Source organism: Sebastes umbrosus, chromosome 20 (assembly GCF_015220745.1).
Source record: "Sebastes umbrosus isolate fSebUmb1 chromosome 20, fSebUmb1.pri, whole genome shotgun sequence".
NCBI lineage: Eukaryota > Metazoa > Chordata > Actinopteri > Perciformes > Sebastidae > Sebastes > Sebastes umbrosus.
Genome location: NC_051288.1, coordinates 13,157,227 through 13,175,992, shown reverse-complemented (window position 1 = coordinate 13,175,992; position 18,766 = coordinate 13,157,227). Strand labels below are relative to the sequence as shown.

Sequence of the window (18,766 nt, the reverse complement as noted above, 5' to 3'; positions counted from 1 at the left end):
TGGTCACAAGTAAACTACATTTTCCGTTTTTTTGTTGTTGTTGTGCTGAATATAATGGTACCTTTCACTGTTTCGACCGCGAGAATGTGCATTTTTGTATTTTATACAACAGTTTATACAGGAGTCAATCCCAGATATTGGTAAGTGATGCAATTTGTCAATGTGTTTTTAATATCAACTGTTTTTTATGTTGCATTGGAGTGTTTACTTGATGTGAAGGAGCAGCCTACTCCCATGTTATAGCCTATATGCTATATAGGATGTTTTATTTGAGATATTTCATATTTATATGCTTTATTTATATGCTTTATGAGGCTTTTTTGATATTTGACTCATGCATCATATCAATTTCTCGAGCAGATATTGGGTATTTATATAATAATGTGCTGTTGATCATTTATTTTTATCTTAAAAATATAGCATATTCTTATTTTCCTACAAATTTGCAGAAGATTTATCAGGGATTTATAAATCAACTCTTTGTAATAGGTATTTAAATTAGGATAAAATAAAATGAGCCTCTTCAAATGTGAACAATCTAATAATGTGATTTTGTCTGGTGTGTTTGTGTTATGAACTGACACACTTGACTGCCAATTGCACTCAATATTTATGAGCAATTTATGGCTAAACAAACCACCAATGTAAACAATCAAAAATGCGGTTAGGTCATGTGTTTGACATTCTTCCTAAAAGTTATTTGATATTATACCTGTACCTATAGGCCTTCAATTATATCCAGGTATTAAACTCTGTTCTTTAGAAGTTGCTTTAGGTGTTTTGCTCTTTACTATGTGTTGTTGGGACAAGTTGTACTTAAGTACAAGTAGTTTCTTGCTCCAGGTGAAAAGTATTAACCAGTTTAACGGGTTCTGTTCAAGGAGAAGCAACTGGTTTATAGCCCACACAAGATGAACAGCGGCCTGGAGCGGAGCATCCTTGTAGAATTCAGCCACAGCATAAACCACCCAGGTCAAAGGTCAAACACTGTCCTAAATTGGGTAGATGTGGTAGATATGTTGCCAGCGCTAAATTATTAGTATTTTACGTTTTTGGCTGGATTGTGAACATTAACATAACTCATTTGTTTTTTTTAGAGAGTGCCACACATCTGGGCTGTGGTTACCCATATTTATTTTTTGTTACATGACACCAAATGTTTATTCCTTCTGTGTGTCTATAAAGCTGTCTGTCTGTCTCTCTTTTTCCTTCTCTCTTTTTCCTCTCTTCCCTCCCTCCCTGCCTCCCCGCCCCAGGCAGTGTGTCTAGTTTCACAGAGCAATTGAAGGTGACAGGGACAGAGAGAGAGGGAGAGGGAGGGAGGGACAGAGGGAGGACACATCACAGTATCGCCTCGGGCTACACAACAGTAGAGGAAGAGCGAGAGATGGAGGGACAAAGAGAAAAGAGAGGAGAGACTCAAGAAAGTACTCATAGGGGATTCCATAAACAGGTAATGGAAAAATGAAGTTATACACATAAGAGTGTGTGGGTGTGTGAGTCACATATGTGTTTGCCCGCAGGTCAGCTGATAATCACTTTTTTTTTAAATCACCAATAGTGTCTTTTTGTGTGCGAGCCCCTTCCGCTCTGCTCCTCTCACTCATAATATATGAACGCATTATAGGATCCAGTCAGTAAGAGCAATTATAATGCACTCCAGTTTGTTTTTATTTTAACGACTTGATGAATATTTGTCGTGGCATTGTAACCATGGTGACTGCCTCCACCGCTGCCGCCCCCCCCCTGCCCTTCCCCTCCCAGGCCCGTCCACCACCCCTTCCCCATCCCCCCTTCAGCGCTGAAAAAGCAAGGGATGGCGAGAGAGAGAGAGGGAGAGAGAGAGAGAGAGGTGACAGGAATGAACTAACAAGATGCACTAAAAAAAATGCATGTCCTGGAGCTACATGAATCTTTGCAGTGAAGCACGCGCCGCCTCACACACACACACACACACACCCACACACACCCACACACACTCACACACACGTTATTGCACTCAGCACATAGGGATCACATAGGTTACGCCACATTCCAACAACTGGAACACAATAAGATGCAACAATGATTTCTGAATAAAGGAAAAACAAACCAGCTAGAAAACAAGGGGGATGGGATGATAAGATAGTTTATATATGAGTTTAGTTTTAAATTTACTAAGCAGTTTTGTTACTCAAGATTTAGATTTAGATTAATTTGTCCCAAGAGGGATATTTGTTTCCACAGCAAGTACACAGAAACAAACAGATATACAGATCAGGTAACACACAAGTAGTTCACAAGTAGCCTACTCTACAAAAGTACAATTTTGAGGTAATTAAGGTAGCATTTTTTTTGCAACTTTATACTTCGTCTACTACACTAAATATTCTAGAAGCAAGTATTGTATTGTACATTTATTTGACAGATCTATGCAGATAATGATTTCACACAAAATATAAGATGATCGTGTAACACATGAAGCATCGTAATAGAGCTGCAACGATTAATTCGATTGCTCAATTAGTTGTACTATTAAATTAATCAGCTATTTTGACAATCGATTAATTTATAAAAACAGATAAATACAAATTCTCTGATTCCAGTTTCTTAAATGTTAATATTTTCTGGTTTCTTTACTCCTCTATGACACTAAACTGAATATCTTTGAGTTGTGGACGAATCAAGACATTTGAGGACGTCATCTCGGGCTTTGGGAAACACTGATCAACATTTTTCACAATTCTCTGACATTTTATAGACCAAATATCAAGAAAATAATCGACAATGAAAATAATGGTTAGTTGCAGCCCTACATCGTAATAGAGGAAGCTACCCAACACTGGATAGTCTAAATGAGCTCAAGCTATAAACATTAAAATGCTGCTTATATGTTTATGTTAATAATAATAATCCTAATTTGGATGTTTTAAAACTTTGATAAAGCTTCAACAATTGTCCATTTGCTATTGTATTGTATTGTATTGCTATATTGTAAAATACAGCCTTCAGCAACTGCACACAAAAGTAATAATAACTCAATAATATAATATATGTAATGATATGTGGTCATTCTTTACAATGAGCACACATTTTGATACTTAAAGTACATTTAGCTGATAACACATTTGTACTTTTACTTAAGTAAAATGTTGAATTTAGGAGTTTTAGTTAGTATTAGATTATTTTTATAGTGTGTTATTAGTACTTTTACTTAATGCTTCTTCCAGCACTGTTTTTACTCCTTTTTACCTTTGAACTTGTCAAGTCCTTTCCTTTCTCCGAGGCACGTCTCGGAGGAAAGTAACAGAGAAAGAGGTGGGGTGGGGTGGGGGACGGAGCAATGGGGGCAGCGGAGAAAGAATAGCATAGTATGAAAGAGAGAGGGAGCGACAGAGAGAAAGGGAGCGCAAAGTCTTGTCAACCGGAAATAAAACAAGCTGGCACCCTCCCCATCCCCAAGCCCCAACACCCACCCCAAAGTCACATACTTCCTCTTCACTCTCTCTATCTCTCCCCGCTTCCATCTTCCATCTCTCTCTTCCTCTCTCCCCTCCGCTGCAAAGAGATAAATTTAAACCCCGGTTCTACTCTGCTCTCGCTCTTTGACTCCACCATACATACCGTCATACCTGCGTCATTACTTACGCCTCACATCAGACCTTGTGTGTCTATCGCCAAGGGTTTCTGTATGGTGCTCCTTTAACCCGCTCCGGGGCCAGACAATGCCTTTGTTTATTGTCCCGTAGCTTTAAGCTCAGTGTCTTATAGCAGGAGAACAATACCTCTGTAGTCAATACCCAGGTGCTCTGGGAAAAGCTGTTGCTCAACCTATGTGCATATTTTCACCCTTGTGTTAAGAAATAAAGTGTGGGAACTTTACCTGCCCACCTACAGCATCTTTACAGCATCTTTACAGCACTGTAGGCCTAAAATACTGATGGGATTAAATAACTCAGTTCATGTGAGCACAAGATCAAATAGCCGATAAAGAAAAAAAGCCAAGCTTAACGTAGAGCTGAAACTTTAGTTAGTCAAATAATCAATTAGGTGATCAACAGAATATAATCAGCAACTATTTAGATAATCGATTCATCGTTTCAATACTTTTCCAAACAAAAAATACCAATCATTTGCAGCCAAATCTGATAGCTTGCTGCTTTTTCTTACATTATTGTACATTAATCTTTGGGTTTTTGTGACTGATCGCCTAAAAATTGCAATTTCCAGAAATATTTTAAATATTTTCTGTAGTTTTATGGATCAAACAATTAGTCATTAATCAAAAAATAAGGTGGCAGATTAATCAATAATGAAAACAGTTAAATTGTTTTTTTTCTAAAATGGCATCTTTAACTGATACTGTCCATAAAAATAATTTTATTTTATTGTGCTATATTATGAAAATATTTAGGTTTTGTTTGCTAAATCAGTTATTACTTATTTTTATCAAACAAATATCTGGCCATTCAATAGGGTTAAATATGATATTTTTAGACATTAACATCTTTTTGATCACATTCGTGCATCAAATTAAATAATAATAATTCAATGAAACCAGTTATCAATATTCTGAATATTGCTCTTATTTACCTATGTGGTTATAAAGAAGTTTTAATGATTAATTACCATGATCTTTTGTAACATAACATCCGTCTTTGTCATATAATTTCAAATAGTTTGGAAAATCAATAATATAATGTATTGTTAAGTCTAATATTAACATATTTTTTGATGTGTGACATATCAGTGGCTCAAACAGATAGAAAAATACAATAATTTATTATTAAGCCTAATATTACTACTTATCATTACAGAGAAAGATCTCTTATACAAACATTTGTTTTACGGTGATGTATAAAGCTTCGGTGGGTTAAACAGATTTTAATGAATAGAAAAATCAATATAATAATATCTTTTTCATCATAATATCATAATAATTCATCTTCTATTCTTGCCTCAAAATAAATGCTTCTGTGTGTCGTTGCTGAATGCTGTATTTTACAATGTATTAATACAATGCAACATGTAAACATGTCAAAGCTTTATCAAAGTTTTAAAACATCCAAATGAGTATCAATGAAAATGAGTTATTACTAGTGTGAACAATAAGTTTAATCTAATAATATCAGTTGACTGGTTGCACATGTGTTTGTGTGAAAAACGAACACACTTGACTGCTGATTATACTTCGTATTTATGCGCAATGTATGGTTCAAATTGAATTCCATCATCTATTTATCATCCACTATCTCTCCATTATCTGTGCTTTATGCTCCACTCTCTCGGCCTCCCCTCCTCCTCTCGCTGGCATTAAGTTCAAACTTGACACTGATGTTGACTCACTTTGTCACCCCTCGGTGGCTCCCTCTCTCTCTCGCTCTCTCTCTCTCTCTCTTTCTCTCTCTCTCTCTCTCCATCGCTTGGAGGACAAGAGTGCCCGCAGACGCATTTCTCTCCAGAGCCCCCCCTCTCCCTCTTTCACTCTCTCTCACCCTGTCTAACTCTCTTCATCTCTCTCCTACTCTCTCCTTTACACTCACACACACAGTTATTGTCAACAAAGCTGGAGAACAAGGGGACGTAGGGGGAACAACAGGGGAATAAAGGTCCACGGAGGAAGGAAAGTAACGCACAGGACGCCGCCGCATCATTTCACCTGGACACTTGGGTAAGTTTGCCAAAAAATATCTGTGTCTTTTCAGTGCTTTTTTATGTGGCGTCGTTCCGCGCTGAGATCTTTAATGTGGACTTAGGGATGGACGACAAGTTACTTTAACATTCCTAGGATGATTTCTAGATTTTAATTGAAAATCAGATGAATGAATTGTTGTTTTTTGGGATGCTTCACCCAAATGAATGAAGTTTGACCTTTGACATCGTGCTGCTGCAGTAGTTTGTGAGATTTGGCGTTGCATTCCTCTCCGAAGAGGAAATTTCGAAAATAAAAAGGGTCATTTAAGATAAGTTTCATTCATTTAGACTTACACATATATTTATTCAGGCAGATAATGATGCTTATGGACATACTTGAGCAATTAATGACTCCGTTAAAGATGGGTTTGGTTCGAATGTTGGGGAGATTTTGTTCAGGAAGCCGCCGTGTGTGTGTGGGTGTGCGATGCCGGTTTACATGTCTTTTCATGCATATATGTGAACATGCAAGCTCGTGCTTACCAGCAAAGACGAGAAGAGCTAAAAGCAAGTAGCATAATAAATGTCATGGCTTTCAGAGTGGCTTCTAATGTACCTTCGCTCCCCATGGTATACTAGCATACCAATGTATAACACACACACGGTACGACAGCGGCCATGTAACTAACTCCATTTCTGTCTGTCATCATGAGGCTAATTCGCCACAATGCCGACCATGTGTGAACTCATGCGATATGAACCCCTCCTTCTTCTTCTCCTCTTCGTTCCTTCCCCTAACCCCCCCCCCCCCCCCCCTTCCCCTCTAGGAGGAAGGATCGGAGGATCGAAGGAGGGAGAAAAGAGCCAAAGGTGACAGTAAACAGGGGCGGACACGCACAGGACGGGACTCCTTTATTTCTCCTCATGGTGGTTTAGACGCTCGTAGCATGTATGAGAAGTTAACAATGCTGAACCTGCAGAGCGGCTCGAACTGGAGCGGGCCTAACAACTGGTACCATGACCCCACCAGCGTTCAGACGCAACACAGCACAGGTGAGCGGAGGTTTTCAACATATGTCAGAGGTCATCAGTTAAAGGTCACCAAATTTTAAAAGCCACTTGTGGCTGTCTCGCCAACTTCCTGTTAGCTCAACGCATGAATCTGCACATTCTAAAAAAAATTCTTGACACTCCCACGTCTCTTTTTGTCACCTTTCTTCTCCTTGCCAGTGTCTGAGGGCTGTCTGCTGGACACGGAGGGCAGCATTGGGGGGGAGGCGGTGGGAGGAGGGACGGGCAGAGGGGGAGGAGTCCCTATGGAGAGGGACGACGGCGAGGAGTCTCAGCTGAGGCTGCAGCTCAAGAGGAAGCTGCAGAGGAACAGGACCAGCTTCACGCAGGAGCAGATCGAGGCTCTGGAGAAAGGTCAGGCCACGCGAGCATGCACGCAATGCTCTCTCTTTGCTCTTCAGCCAATCGTCGCCCTCCGTGGGCACCAGCCAGACCAGAGCGTGTCATGACGCAGCTCATCCTGCTGCTTCCTCCCCCCTTGCCAACACCTTTGTTATTGGATTATAGTCTTTACACCTTGTTTACAGCTTTTTGGTAAATGGTAGGGAAGGAAATATTTAGAGTTTGATCAATCCACGCGTGGGAGAGCAAACAGTGCCACCCATGATCACTCCCAGATGCAAATTATCCTTAATCTCAACTCTACAAATATTCCTGATCTGCTCCCCAAAAACGCCCGCAGCAGCGTGTACAGCAGAGTTTTGATAATGCATCATTACTGTGGTTGTATTATGCAGCGAGATCCGGCCCTCGCAGGCTGATATCCGCTGAGAGGGATCAGAAAGCCACCCTTGACTGGATGTGGCTGCAGCAGGCCCCTGAGCTAAATAAGGACGCAATGTCCACTGTGCAGCCGAGTGGAAACGTATCGCTGTGGTCACTCCGTGCAAATGACATTAATGAGGTACACTGACCTCAGTGCACGGCCGAGGCACAATAACAATCATGTGTTGACACACAGACGCCAATTATAACCAAGCCAATTAGAACAATTTGTGAGACGGACTTAATTCATAGAGCCATCGCTGTGCAATATGGGTTTATCAACCATGTGTTACCAGCGGCAACTTAAGTCTTTGGTAACCTGTTAGTATTATATGTTTATATAATTTATATAAAAAGACTTCTGCCTTTTCAGATGGAACCAACTCTGTCTTAACTGATTTGTTTTCTCTGTTGGCATTTTATCGACATGCTAAACTAATGTTAAGCATCAGAAGTGCAGACAGTTAAATCTATAAAGTCTCCATCAGAGTTCATTAGGATGACTCAGACTGTCAGTTAGAGGGCGAGGCGTATTCTCGTTCAGACTTGTCAACAACAAAAATGTCAGCAGTTTGTCAACTTTAAATTAACTGCCACAATGAGAAATGATACTCTGATAGAGAAAGTCTCATTGATACAAACTCACTGCTGAGTCAGGAATTAACCAACCTCAAGCTTCTGTGTCTGTTATATACAATAAGTCATAGTAACACTGATCATATTATTAATAAGACGCCACATTTAAATACTCCAAATTTAGAGAATAAATGATGACAAAATGTAAAGCTATTTTAATTTTGGTCAGCCTACTTTGAAATAAAGTGCTTGGGCAGCTTCTCAACTTGATTTGAACTTCCTGCGTGTTCCACAACGATAAATCATTTATACAAAGTGCAACAGATAAATATTTCAAATATGGTTGTAAGGATACATCTCAGCTTCCTGGATTTCAGTATTCCATGACATGATAATTAGCGATGCTGATCTTAAGCAGTAATTACTCGATCTGTCGAAAATAATCAGATCATTAATAGGTGATTAGAATTGATTTCCATTTGAATCTATGTAAAGCTTTCTTCTCACATAAACAGATGAATTAAAAACATGTTAACACCACGCAGTAAGGGTTATCAGGTGAGCTGCTCCCCCAGTGGTCCTGTCATCCTCCATTAAGACTCACACTGCGAGTTTGACATTAGTTAATATCTTCCGCAGAGTTTGAAAGGACACATTACCCAGATGTCTTTGCGAGGGAGAGATTGGCGAACAAGATTGATCTACCAGAGGCCAGGATACAGGTGAGATAAGTTGTTCTACCTCTGATGCTCAACCTGTAATGTACAACATGTAGACGGTCATGATAAAGAGGCTCTTTGATTGACAGGTGTGGTTCTCAAACCGAAGAGCCAAGTGGAGGCGGGAGGAGAAGCTGCGCAATCAAAGGAGGACAGGGAACGCAACTTCCTGTTCACAGAGCCAAGCCCCTCTGACCACTTCCTTCAACACATCCGTCTATCATCATCAGCAGCACGGCAGCAGTTCAGGTAAACACCAGGTCACTACACTGCAAGATACAAAAGGATTACAATATGTGTGTTCATTGGCTCATTCATCAGTGATACCTAAAGCAAGCATTTACATTTGCTCTCTTTGATTTATATATTTGCTATATTACTAGTTTATGATTACAAACCTCAGAGTGACATTTGCAAGCAGTTTCTCAATTAGAGCACATCTGTATTGTGTGTGTGTGTGTGTGTGTGTGTGTAAATGCGTGTGTGTGCTCACCGTCTCGCTCCGTGTGTGTCTTCTCTCTCTCTCCAGGGTCCATGTTGAGTCAGGCTGAGTCGTCCCTGCCCAGCTACAGCTCCCTGTCAGTTTTCTCATCTGGAGTCCAGGTTTGGACATTTCATCATTCATCATTCATCAGCACCGTCCAAAGTTTACTAAAGCATGTCGTCGTCACAGAGCAGAGTCCCTTTATTAAATCCTTTACATCAAGGACATAAAACATACAATAAGGAAAATAAATACCTAAATAAATAGACTACTGCTATAAAACTCAAAACACTTAATATTGTTGTTATCCGAATTTCATGTAATTATTTAATAATAAAAAAATATATTAAAAAAATTAATAATAAAGCTAGTAATATGTGAATTATGCTGTGATTTTAAATATGACTTTCTTATTAATATTATTAACTCCTTTACATCAATGGTATAAAACATACGATAATGAAAATAGATGTGTAAAAATATAGACTACTGCTACAAAACTCAAAACTCTTAATATTGTTGTTATCCAAATTACATGTAATTATTTAATAATACAAAAATAATAATATGAATAATGATTAATAAAATAAAATTAAATAATAGTACAAGGCAACCGAAATGTAACACACAAAGCTGAAAAGAGGCACAAAGAAGCAAATCTGGAAATATGTGAATTATGCAGTGATTTTAAATATGATACTGACTTTCTTATTAATATTATTATTAAATTATAGTGTATATGAAACATACAGTAATGAAAATCGTTATGTAAATAAATAAATAAAGACTACTGCTACAACCTCAAAAATCTTAAAATTGTTGTTATCCAAATTTCATATAATTATTTAATAATACAAAACAATAATATTAATAATGAATAATAATAGAATATAATAAAATAGAATACAAAAATAATAATAGTGCAAGGCAACCTAAATGTAACACACAAAGCTGAAAAGAGGCAGAAGCAAGCAAATCTGGAAATATGTCCATTATGCAGTGATTTTAAATATGATATTGACTTTCTTATAGAGGCATAAAAAAGTGGTGCTACATCAAAAAAAAAAAATCTATCAAATCTTGATTCTGATTAGGTTTAATTGTGACATCCATACAGCATTAAAAGATTCGCCCGTTAATCCATAAAATTGAAATTCGTAAACTCCCTGTTGGTAATGGGACAACTTACAGCGCTCTCTTTATTCATCAGTTTATCAAGTAGCTTCACTGTGACGAACACAAGGAATCAGTGGGGTCAAAGGATCTTTACAGGCCCAGTCATTGTTTGGGAATAATCTTGATCAACTAGATGGTTTCCAGCCAAAGCTGCCTAATCAAGATACATTTATTAATGCTTGGGACACACTGATATTTTGCCTGGCGGGGACAAACACCACAGCGTTTATTATGTACATTTGATTGTATCAAGTTATCATCCCAGCTTATTTTATGAGATGTCATGCATGGGTGCCAGAACTTCTTGACCGATACATTAGACAGAAATTATTATAATATTATAACATCTGTGCATTAAATAATATTTTCTGCACAAGTCACAGTGAGCAGGTTTTTCAGTTTGTGTCTCGTTTAGTAAGCCTTTATTCTTTAGTTAAGTACCCATTAGGTTAGTCCTCCCGGCGTCCACACCAGAGTTTATTATAGTAAAGTGAAACTAAAATAAGCAGTGAAAAATATTCTTAGTAAACTGAAACTACATAAAAATGATATCTTTTAAGCAAAACTGAAACGATATTTCCTGGGTAAAAAAATAAATAAAAATGAATTCATTTCGGTTTTATTACCTATAATATATCACGACTCTCTCTTTTTGAACCACAGGCATTGAACGGACTTGACATTCCAGGAGATGGTGCTGTGTCGCAACTGCTTCGCAAAGATTAAACATTTAACATTATGGCCATTCAGTTCTCCAACCATGTATTTTGTGTTGTATATGTAGCTACATACTTCTGAGACATTATAGCTCGCACTGACAAAAACCACTGTAAAACTAAATATATGAAAACTAAACCTTTCTGAAAAACTGAAGCTAAACTAAAAACAACTAAAATGAAATACAAATTGTAAACTATTATAACCTTGGCCCACACACAATAATAAAAAAAAAAAATTAAAATTAAAAAGTATCAATGGAGGAAGAAAATGCGGAACAAGCCAAACATAAATATCAGACAATAATTGAAATCATTTTGCATATGTAATGCAAAGCTTTACCCAAATAACACTACTCTGGCACCTCCATGTGGTCAAACTGAAGCCATACTATCAATACTTTAAACTGCCTTCACACTACATGGTGTAGGAAACAGCAATGGCTGTTGTATATACAACTTTTAAAAAGGATTTCTTAGATAATATAGTTTGTTGTTTCAATATAAATCTAACTCAAATCTTTCTCTTCCACTCTTATGTCCACTCTCAGTCTATTCCTCCCCAGTCGGCCTCCTCCTACTCCTGCATGTTACCTCCATCCCCCTCCACCCCGCGCAGCTTTGACTCATCGGCGTACTCCTCCCCTCATCTGCAGACTCCGTCCTCGGCCAACTCCAACACTGGTGAGTGTTTCTGAGCTAGATATGAGTTTATTCAATAAGGGTGGAGACATTTACTTTACGTCTGTGTGTGTGTGTGTGTGTGTTACCTCTGACTGCTTGCTGAAATGAAACCTTTCTTCTCCCTCTCTTCAGGGCTCATATCACCCGGCGTTTCAGTGCCAGTCCAGGTTCCAGGAGCTGATCAGCAGAGCATGAGTCATAACCTGGGTCAGTACTGGGCCAGATTACAGTGATCAACAGACAATCGCTGCCAACAAAAGAAGAACGAAAAAAAGGGGCATGTAACAAAAAAGTGTCAAGAAAACAATATGGGGGACACACGGGTTTTAAAGGAAGCACAGGACTGAGCTATAGAGGGGGCCTCAATGAGTTGCAGACCCCTGAAATGCATTAAATGTTTACAAATTCAACCAAGAGCAGCTTTGGTTGCACTCGACAGTACTCTGGTCATACTGGTATTTGCTTAGTATTATCAAGTTGCACTTTTTTTGTTTGGATATTGTTAATCATAGGGCTGAGGTCAGGATTAGAAATAGGATCAGTTTGAGGTGTGTTTAGAATTAAAATAGAGTCAGGGTAGGATCAGGCTTAAGTTAGGGTTTAGGTTACACCGTCTGTGGAGATGCTTTTTATTACCCGATAGTTGGAGAAGCGTCGGGCCCTTCAAAAGATTTACTATATTTTATTGTGTCGAATATTTTGGCTTTTACTTAGACTGAAAGTTTCATGATCCACAAAAAACAGGGAAAAAGAAAATGTACTCTGGATAAAAAAAAAAGAACTAAATACACTGTGAGATGTGGTTGAAAGCTCTGTGGACTTTTGAGCTTAGATTATTTTGCTACATACGTTTTAACAAATTTTATCCGTAGAGGTGGCAGAAGAGGTTTGAATTATAAACAGAAAGTCAACCCGATTACTACGAGCTCTCTATGGCCCATAAACTTAAAGGTACAGTGTGTAGGATTTGGTGGCATCTAGTGGTGTGGTTGCAGATTGCAACCAACCGAGTTCCCATCCACTCACTCCTCCCTTTCCAGGACTGCGGTTATATGAGCTGGCGAGTGAAAAACCGTGGTAACGCCGTTCATCTCTCTCAGAGGCCATCCTTACCATAATAACACACGGAAGTCAGACGGCGACTGGCGTTGTCACGGTTTTGCACTCTGCGGCTCACGTTATTGCAGTTTCACAAGCATGCCGGAGAACTATGGTGGCCTTCAGGTAACATAAACATGCAAAAGAAACATGGCAAACTCTGTGAAGAGGATATATAGATATAAACTGCTCATTCTAAGCTAATGAAAACACAATGATTTTTAGTTTCAGGTGATTATACACCAATGAAAATTTAGTTATGAATATTATATTCCATTTCTGCTAATAGATCCCCCAAAATGTTACACACTTCCTTTAAATGTCTTCCAAGTTTATTTAAAAAGAGAAAAAATAGCTTCATGAACTGTAGTCTTGAAGTTTTCAAATATCAAAAGTAGAAAAAGTAGTTTTTTCTGCTCATACGTGTTGAGCCATTAGCGGGTTATGATTATAATTCTACCACACAGAAACACTTCAGTAACAAGTGATTCAGTGGTACTAAGTAAATGCCAGCAGATGTCTGTATTGTGAAGTGTAACCACGGTTTCTTGTTACTTGAGCAGCTCAATGATATTGTGATAGCGAGCTTGTTCCTTAAGCATAAGCTGTGTGAGGCTACTGTGAAGATTTTAGACTTGCTTATGGCAATCACTTTTACTAAAACTTAAAACCATAAAAAAAGTAAATCCTGCCTACCCTGCCAGCAACATTACACTAAGACTGATACTGCATATTTTTGTACAGACATGTGTATGATGAAGATAACTGTGGAATATTGTCAAATGTTATTGGAGGGAAGAATGTAGCACGTTGTGGACTCAAATCATCCTCAAAAGCACAAAAACAATATCATTAGGGACGCATCATGTCAATATTGATGTCAGGTAGTATCAGATACTATAGGCTGAACATAAAAATATGGCATTTACACATTTCTCAGATTACCTTTTGCCAAAAACTTCAGTAAAGCAATTAGATTTTCTCTTTGTTTTATATATAGTATATATATGATGACTTTTTATCTGATCTATTTAAAAACAGAAGCAATTCCATAATAGATTTTGCAGTGATACGTACTTTGATTGGCAATAATGAACCATATCTATCAGCCAGTGACAATCAAGCATCATCAGCAAACAAACAGAGGCTGCCTTCAATCCATCAAATGCAAACACTTCAGAGACTGACAATCAAAGCTGGAGGTAGAGGAGATAAAAAGTGGAAAAACTGTGAAATTAATGCAACACTGTCAATACAATAGCAATGACATCATCAACTGTGCATGACCAAAAATAAGCCGCTATAGACAATCAGCTACTTGCAGAAATTAATTGAGTATTGTACAAAAAGCGTTGCTGTACTTTGCGGGGTTTTAGCCTCCGCTCACTTTCCTCTGACTATTGGTTTTGTTGATGCATCTCAGTTTAATCTCATATGAAAATGTCTTTCAGCTCTTATTTATTTGTCTTTTCACTCGTTCACACAAGTCCTCTGTGTTGTTTCTGTTGTCGTTGTGTGTCGTGTTAGTACTGTATAGCTACCAAGAGTCAACCCTTTTGTGAAGGCCTTGGATCCCTTTAATGAAAATAAAACTGTGTGTAATGAATATATGTATATTCAAAAGGTCTTTATTTCTGATGTGTGGTTCAAGATAAAAAAATTGTTTTGATAATTTAACATAACAGTATGACTAATATACATACAGAGATGATGGTTAGGTTTGACAAATGTGATTCTTATGTTCTCATCACCACTATCCAAATAAAATATTCTTTTTAATATAAAATTTTGGGCAAATTCAATATAATGTGGAAAAAAAACCCAATTAAATTCTTGTTAAACTTCATGAAAGATAATCATTATTGTCATGGTGACTGGGTCAGTAACATTAATCAACACACAATGTGATGAGAGAAGATTTGGTTTATTTAAATCTGCTATAATCAATATTTTTATATTAACAATGGATCACATGATTACCTGTATGTACAAGGGGGTCGCTTATAGTGATGAACCCAACTCTAGTTCCTCTCACTTCTATGGAGCATTTTAGTGTCTTTTAGCTTATTGTTTTGGTTTTCCAGCCTGCAACTTTAAAGGGGACATATCATGCTCATTTTTGTATTTTGGGTTTCCACTAAAACATGTTTTAATGTTCAAAAAAACATTATTTTCCTCATGCTGTCTGTCTGAATATACCTGTATTCACCCTCTGTCTGAAACGCTCCATTTTAGCACCTGTCTGTTGAAGAACCCCTCCGAAAAAGCCCAGTCTGCTCTGATTGGTTTGTGAGAAAAATATGGTACACCTTTGCAATAGTAGTTCTCAAGCGGTATATTGGGCTCGTTCGAAATGAGCCAGACCTGCACAGAATCGATCACCAGCGATCGCTGCGCAATGCATGCCGGTTAGATTTGTGTCCGACTTGATGCCGACTTGCTCTGACGTCATGCACACGTGGGCAACGATAACCTCACGAGATCGAGGCGGCAACAGTTTTTAGAGCCAGGCGCCGCAGTTGTTCTCCACCGACTGCAAGACCCAGGGCATTATGGGAAACGCCTGGCTCGCGCCTGATCAAAGAGCTGATTGGCTTTTAGTTTTGACAGTGTGAGGGCCCTTGCTTGTCTGCAGATGCGACATAGTAGTGACGTGCCTGTGTAGTGTTTAAGGAGCTGATTGGAATCCCTGTCAGATCTGGAGCACCTGGGCCCGGTGCTCCACCGGATATAAAGGCCCGGCTTCCCGTGCGTCGCTCTGTCTCTCTCCCTGTAACCACTTTTGCTTTGCTTAGCTTTTGTTGGACGTTTAAGATATTTTATTTGTTTAGGATAAAGAGATTAGGAAAAAAATGTTGGTCAATATGATGATAGGCTTACAATGTTACACTATTGGGCTTGGAAATGCTCGGCATCTGAGGGTCAGTGAGGAGGAGTGAGATTATCCAACGCTTATACCTTCAAAGGGGCAACAGCATAAATGGGGCGTCCGTCATGAAGTGGACACGGCGGAAACTGGCCAACCATTAGCCGGGCAGTGTGTTGTGCTAATGGCATGACTCTCTTGGGCCCTGGAGGATGGACAGAAATTAAAGACGGGAGAGGAGGAAGAGGGGGAGGGAGAGATAATACCAGTGATGCTCTGCAGAGAGAATGAACATAATGGGACTCTAAGGTGACATGTGAGACGCTGGTGCACTCCAGCTTAAAGCAGCGTCATCAATTTCCCCCAAATGTATTAGAAGTACTTTGTGTTGAATAACACCAGCAAAATAATTATCGTTGAAAATGATAATACCTTTCGAGCTTCATTAAAAAATAGGTATATTGTTGTAGACTCACTGAAGTCTAAGATTGCCTATATTAAAATCTAATTATTATATTGAAATAAAATTTTAGATTTGTGTGTGACGTAAGACAAGATTAAAGTTTATTTAAATAGATGTAAAACTCTACCAATAAATATGTTTGTGTATTTCAAAGCACAAAAGTACTATGATTATGTAATGTGAATATTGACTTTTTATTTTCAATTTCCAAATTAAATTGCACTTGTAGATTTTAATTTAAATGACGTCTTGATTTCAGCTAATTTCTAATGAAGGACATTTAGAAAAATTACTTTTTTATAACGAGCAAATTTTCAATGTCCAGCCCTCTGCTCTGGATGTAACATCCTATTGACTGAAACATTTTACTGCTCTGTTTTTCGGCCAGGGTTGCCATGTCTGTTTGGTACAGTATAAGATAATTTGGGCCTATCTTTTTCTAGAGAGTTGTTTAAAAATAAAAGGTACAGTTGTCTGAATGTTTACATTTTTATATGATTTAATTTTAATATTGTCGGACCTGAGCTTCCATAGATTAACACTCCATGAAAACATGTCAAAAGTACATCGTACTTTAAAATGCTATAACAACAAACTTCCAAATTAAAAAAGAACAGATGCCAATGACAGTTTTATAAAGTATCTATACTATGTAATTTAGGAGGGCACAACATCCAAATGCAATGCAAACATTTCCTCAAACAAAGTAATTATCAGCCAAAGACAATTAAAAACTTGTGATAAACATGATTTTGTAGAAGCACATACGTTTCTTATTCCAGGAGAATTTTGTGTACCGTATGTCAGTAAGAATACATTGCTGAGAGTCGAGTGATTTTAATTTGATTTATTTTGCCTACAACCAACAACCTGTTGCACCACAGGTGGGCGAGGCCGTCAAACTGAAGGAAGCCTTTAGGCGTCTGACACAGATGACTTTTGACTCAAACATGGAGGCAACAGCAGGCCATAAAAAAAAAAGAGTGCAACTGTGGTGACAGCAGAAGCCAAAAACCCCCGTTGTGGGAGAGGTTCAGAGAGGCAGTGTGCGCGGCTTCAAACAGGTCATGAAAGTCATCTAGACTCAAGAGCTGAATGCAGGATATTGTGGTTGCAGGGAACTTTGGGTCAAAGGTGACTGACACAGATGGTGATTCACCAAGCAGGAAGCCATGTGATCTGGAGATACAACAGATACTGTATGGGGAACCCAACATTCAATCTATGGTTCTACTAAAAACAAAAATCCATTTCTATTTACTTATCGACATATACACAGATACTAATATGTCTGCAATAAGATAATATCAGGCAATAGAAATGCCTGGCCGCAAGGCTGGATTATCAACTGAGCAAAGTGGGCAATTGTCTCCAAGCCCCACACAACACTGTGTCAGTTGTTGTTTGGTAATTTGATTTCTTGCTAACTTGTTTGGGAATTTGTTTTATCATTTTAGTTTGTACTGTGCATACATTGTCAGGACTCTGGAAATGCAGGATTAGACTCATGTTTACAATGTTTACTGAGGTAATAAATCAAGTGAGAAGTAGAGTCAGTTTCTCAGACATCTATACAATTTGACTTCTTTTTGCAACCAGAGGAGTCGCCCCCTGCTGGCTGTTAGAAAGAATGCATTTTTAAGGCACTTCAGCATTGGCTTCATTTTTCAGACCCGGAGTTGCCCACTGGATTGGACCCAAATGCAGACATTGGAGGCAGACACGATCAGCAAATTGAAGGTATATGGATGCTTACAGGCAGGAAGAAGGAATCATGAGCCAGGCAAGGGTGAAAACGGGAAGGCAGTCCAAACAGGCAAAACATCAGAAGAGTCAGGCAGGAAATCCAAAGTCCAAAAGATCAGTTATAGCAGCTCGAAACAGGCAGGTAACACATTTCAGGTTCCAAGTTTCAGATTACAGAAGCTAGAAAGCAAAAGCAAAAAGCACATACATGACAACTGTGATGAGCTGACAGCCAGGGAATGAGTAGAAATGGGCCGGTTACATACTGCACTGCAGGGCTGATGAGGGAAAGTGGAAACAGGTGAGCAGGTGGATGAGGGAGTCAGGTGGAAAAGTCTGAGGGCCTCTGGTGGACAGGTAGAGAATGGCAACGAATGGATTTGGGGCAGTGGGAATGTGGCAGAATGTGATATAAAAAATAAAATAAAATAAAATAAAATAAAATAATGACAAAACAAATGTATTATATAATAAATATTTTTTTGTAATTTATAAGAGCAGGTTATCAAGACCAAAATCCATTTATTTATCATTTATTTATGAACAACTGATTAATATCTACAAATACAGACTTCCCGTGTTACTGTAACAAACCTTTATAAATGACTAAACATTTATAATAGCAGCTGACTGATTAGACATGTATTATTGTTAATGGCTTTATAGTAAATAATTTATTTTTAATTTTTATTAAATTACAGATAAATTATTTACTATAAAGCCATTAACAATAAGGATATTAGAAATTGGAAACAAATTCAGTTTTAATTTGATTTGATTTTAGACATT

At 38.2% G+C, this 18,766-nt stretch overlaps 1 protein-coding gene and 1 long non-coding RNA gene across 2 annotated transcripts; one reads left to right on the top strand and one right to left on the bottom strand.

Annotated features, from left to right (window-relative positions):
* The first annotated feature begins 60 nt into the window (after positions 1–60).
* On the top strand, positions 61–12,810 carry pax10 (paired box 10). The gene is made up of 9 exons (XM_037754052.1): positions 61–140; positions 5,531–5,650; positions 6,441–6,666; positions 6,844–7,038; positions 8,665–8,747; positions 8,834–8,993; positions 9,274–9,347; positions 11,672–11,804; positions 11,937–12,810. The coding sequence occupies exons 3-9, from the start codon at positions 6,561–6,563 to the stop codon at positions 12,035–12,037; spliced, it is 852 nt and encodes a 283-aa protein (XP_037609980.1). The 5' UTR covers positions 61–140; positions 5,531–5,650; positions 6,441–6,560; the 3' UTR covers positions 12,038–12,810.
* LOC119478955 lies at positions 8,876–18,386 on the bottom strand. The gene is made up of 4 exons (XR_005204574.1): positions 17,988–18,386; positions 11,891–12,051; positions 9,238–9,439; positions 8,876–9,013 (listed from the first exon to the last, which is right to left on the bottom strand). It is a non-coding gene; the product is annotated as an uncharacterized LOC119478955 (long non-coding RNA).
* Positions 18,387–18,766: the final 380 nt, after the last annotated feature.

Coding starts and splice junctions, on each gene's coding strand:
- pax10 (XM_037754052.1), top strand. CDS start 6,561: ATGTATGAGAAGTTAACAATGCTGAACCTGCAGAGCGGCTCGAACTGG. Junction 6,667..6,843: donor TCAGACGCAACACAGCACAG/GTGAGCGGAGGT, acceptor TCTCCTTGCCAG/TGTCTGAGGGCTGTCTGCTG. Junction 8,748..8,833: donor TACCAGAGGCCAGGATACAG/GTGAGATAAGTT, acceptor TTTGATTGACAG/GTGTGGTTCTCAAACCGAAG.